Consider the following 2,347-nt stretch of genomic DNA (forward strand, 5'->3'; position numbering starts at 1 on the left):
AGGAGATCTGCTTATGTGAACCTCACATACCTGAATTTCCAATGAGGAAGAATTTAAAGAGCTATTAATTGAATCAAAGCTATCCATTGCAGTTGCTTGTGTCTGGGAATGGTGCTCCAACAACTCTTCCTTCGCTGATGAAACCTCAAATTTAAGGAAACAATCTATTAGGAAGACTGCATACACACAATGGTTGGTACTGTTGGTACATAACTACAATAATAAAGGTAAGTCTATATAAATTTATAGATTTAGGCGGATATAGAAGAACGAGAAAAAACAAACTGGAGCAGGACATGTACTGTAAATGGCAAACTTAATATTAATAAATAGGAAGGATTATGATGACCTTGGAACCCGCTGAAGTCAGCAGATCTCACATTTTCATCTTCTAAAAAGGTTTGTTGTAAAATGTGGTGTCTAGGAGATAAGGGGTTTCTGCTTACATTGCATCTACATGCTGTTACTCATCTGCTCTCATGTTACATGATACAATGTACATGTTCTAGATCTAGACAATCTTCGTTTCTTGCTAACACACCATTTACACAAATACTTACTTGCATTTCTTGTGTGAGACGTTTCATTTTCTCCTTCATGTCATCATATTCTCCAAACATTTTCTCTCTTATTTTTTCCAGGGTTACCCTTACCTGTAGTAAAATAATATTATATTGATGTTAGTACTGGGTAATAATGTCATAACACCGAACTGTACTCGTGTATGGGGGATCCTGCTCTCACCAGATAGGATAGTAAACCAGCAGCAGATCCACATTATCTACCTTTTACACATTCAAACGTAGATACGTACCAAACTTTTTTTTTTTCTTAGTTGCTCCCCTTCACATTCTATCAAAACAGAAACCACTCCAAAAGCAAAGAGAAAAGTCTTTTAGAGTTCTTAAAACAATAGGTATCCCTAAATTAGAAGAAGATTTTAAGATCTTTTTCCTATGACATGTCAAAATTATGAATTTCTGATGACGTTCTGGACTGGAGAAAATGATCAACATGACAGATAAAGAGTGTGAATGTAACAGCGGGCAGCATGGTGGATCAGAGGTATCAGGGACCTTCAAAACCTCTTGTTTCCACTGTCCTGGCTGGTGTGAAAATTACAAGCATTCAATGTATCTCTGCTGCTTCAATCTTTCTTAAGGCCCATGTGCCTCCAGTTAGGTTAATGCTTCCTGTGTTCCTTTTATGCTCCTATGACCCCTATGATTTCTGCATTTTTTTGGGGTTTCAAACTCCTACTGGTTCCCGACTATGCCTACTCACTGCCGGCCCTGACCTGTTCCTGACTATGAAACCTACAGTAGTGTGTCCAAGGATTTCAGACTGGTACCTTCACCATGAATATCCATCATCTCTTGTGGAGTATCTATAACTTGAGCTAGCCTACTTTCTGTGGATCTGGGCCCAAATGTCTAAATTATTTGAGTTACTGTAATGAAAACCCAACAAACATTTTATCACTTCCATAAGCTTTATTATTAATAAATACTGATTTTACCAATATGTTTAAAATTTTTTGTATTTTACCATTTAAAAGTATGCTGGTTTTGTAATGTCAGAATGAAAGTTGGTCAATAAATCAAAGGGGAACTCTAATGCATAAGGATTTAAGTTATAAAAAAGTGATATTTATTTTTACCTAGTACAGAAAAAGTGAGGGATATACACCAAAACCCACATCAACGCTTAAAAAAAGCATCAACTAACTTTATTAGGCGGAAAAGCTATGTAGGGTACATAGGTGATTCATATACTAACTCATGGATAAACTAATGACCTGTGAAATGCAGAAGGAGAACAATTGGTAGCTGGACACTAAGGGGGAAGGCCTTATAGCATTGATCACATTGTGGGAATTATGGTGTTGAAACTAGGGATGACCAAGAATGCCTCTGCCATTTCCTCAAACTTCCAATGGGTCCACGAAATTTCGGCGAACCAATTTCGCTGACCCATCGGAAGTCCCAGGAAATCAGTACGAAGGATTTCCAGGGCTGCATTCATTCATGCAGCCCTGGGAATCCTCCTGTGTGCAATACCAGTGGATTTCCAGTGCACTGGAGGTTAATTAACTTCTGGGAATCCTATGTGCAATCCCCGGCACTAGAAGTTAAAGACAAGTCTCCCCATTCAAAACCTCTAGTCCTCTCTGATTGGCTGAGAAAAAGAAAATCTTGATGAAGCATGGCTGCATTCATTGATCAGCACTGCCTGTGATTTTTTTTTTTTTAATTAAAATTCAATCTCGATCAGTGAATTTACACTGGCCGTTCTCGCCTACAATTGCGGTAAGCAAGAACAGCGAAATTCGCTGTGAGATCGAGTT

The 2,347-nt window shown here is 38.1% G+C and overlaps 1 protein-coding gene across 1 annotated transcript in view; it reads right to left on the reverse strand.

Annotated features, from left to right (window-relative positions):
• The window catches only part of MYZAP (myocardial zonula adherens protein), a 60,838-nt gene that overhangs the window by 11,987 nt on the left and 46,504 nt on the right, over window positions 1-2,347 (reverse strand). Inside the window, exons 4-5 of the mRNA XM_072399093.1 lie at window positions 561-674; window positions 31-144 (exon numbers count right to left, since the gene is read on the reverse strand). Coding sequence (XP_072255194.1) covers window positions 31-144; window positions 561-674 — 228 coding nt within the window. The remainder of the gene's footprint in view (window positions 1-30; window positions 145-560; window positions 675-2,347) is intronic.

The sequence above is a fragment of the Pyxicephalus adspersus genome, chromosome 2, assembly GCF_032062135.1.
Source record: "Pyxicephalus adspersus chromosome 2, UCB_Pads_2.0, whole genome shotgun sequence".
NCBI lineage: Eukaryota > Metazoa > Chordata > Amphibia > Anura > Pyxicephalidae > Pyxicephalus > Pyxicephalus adspersus.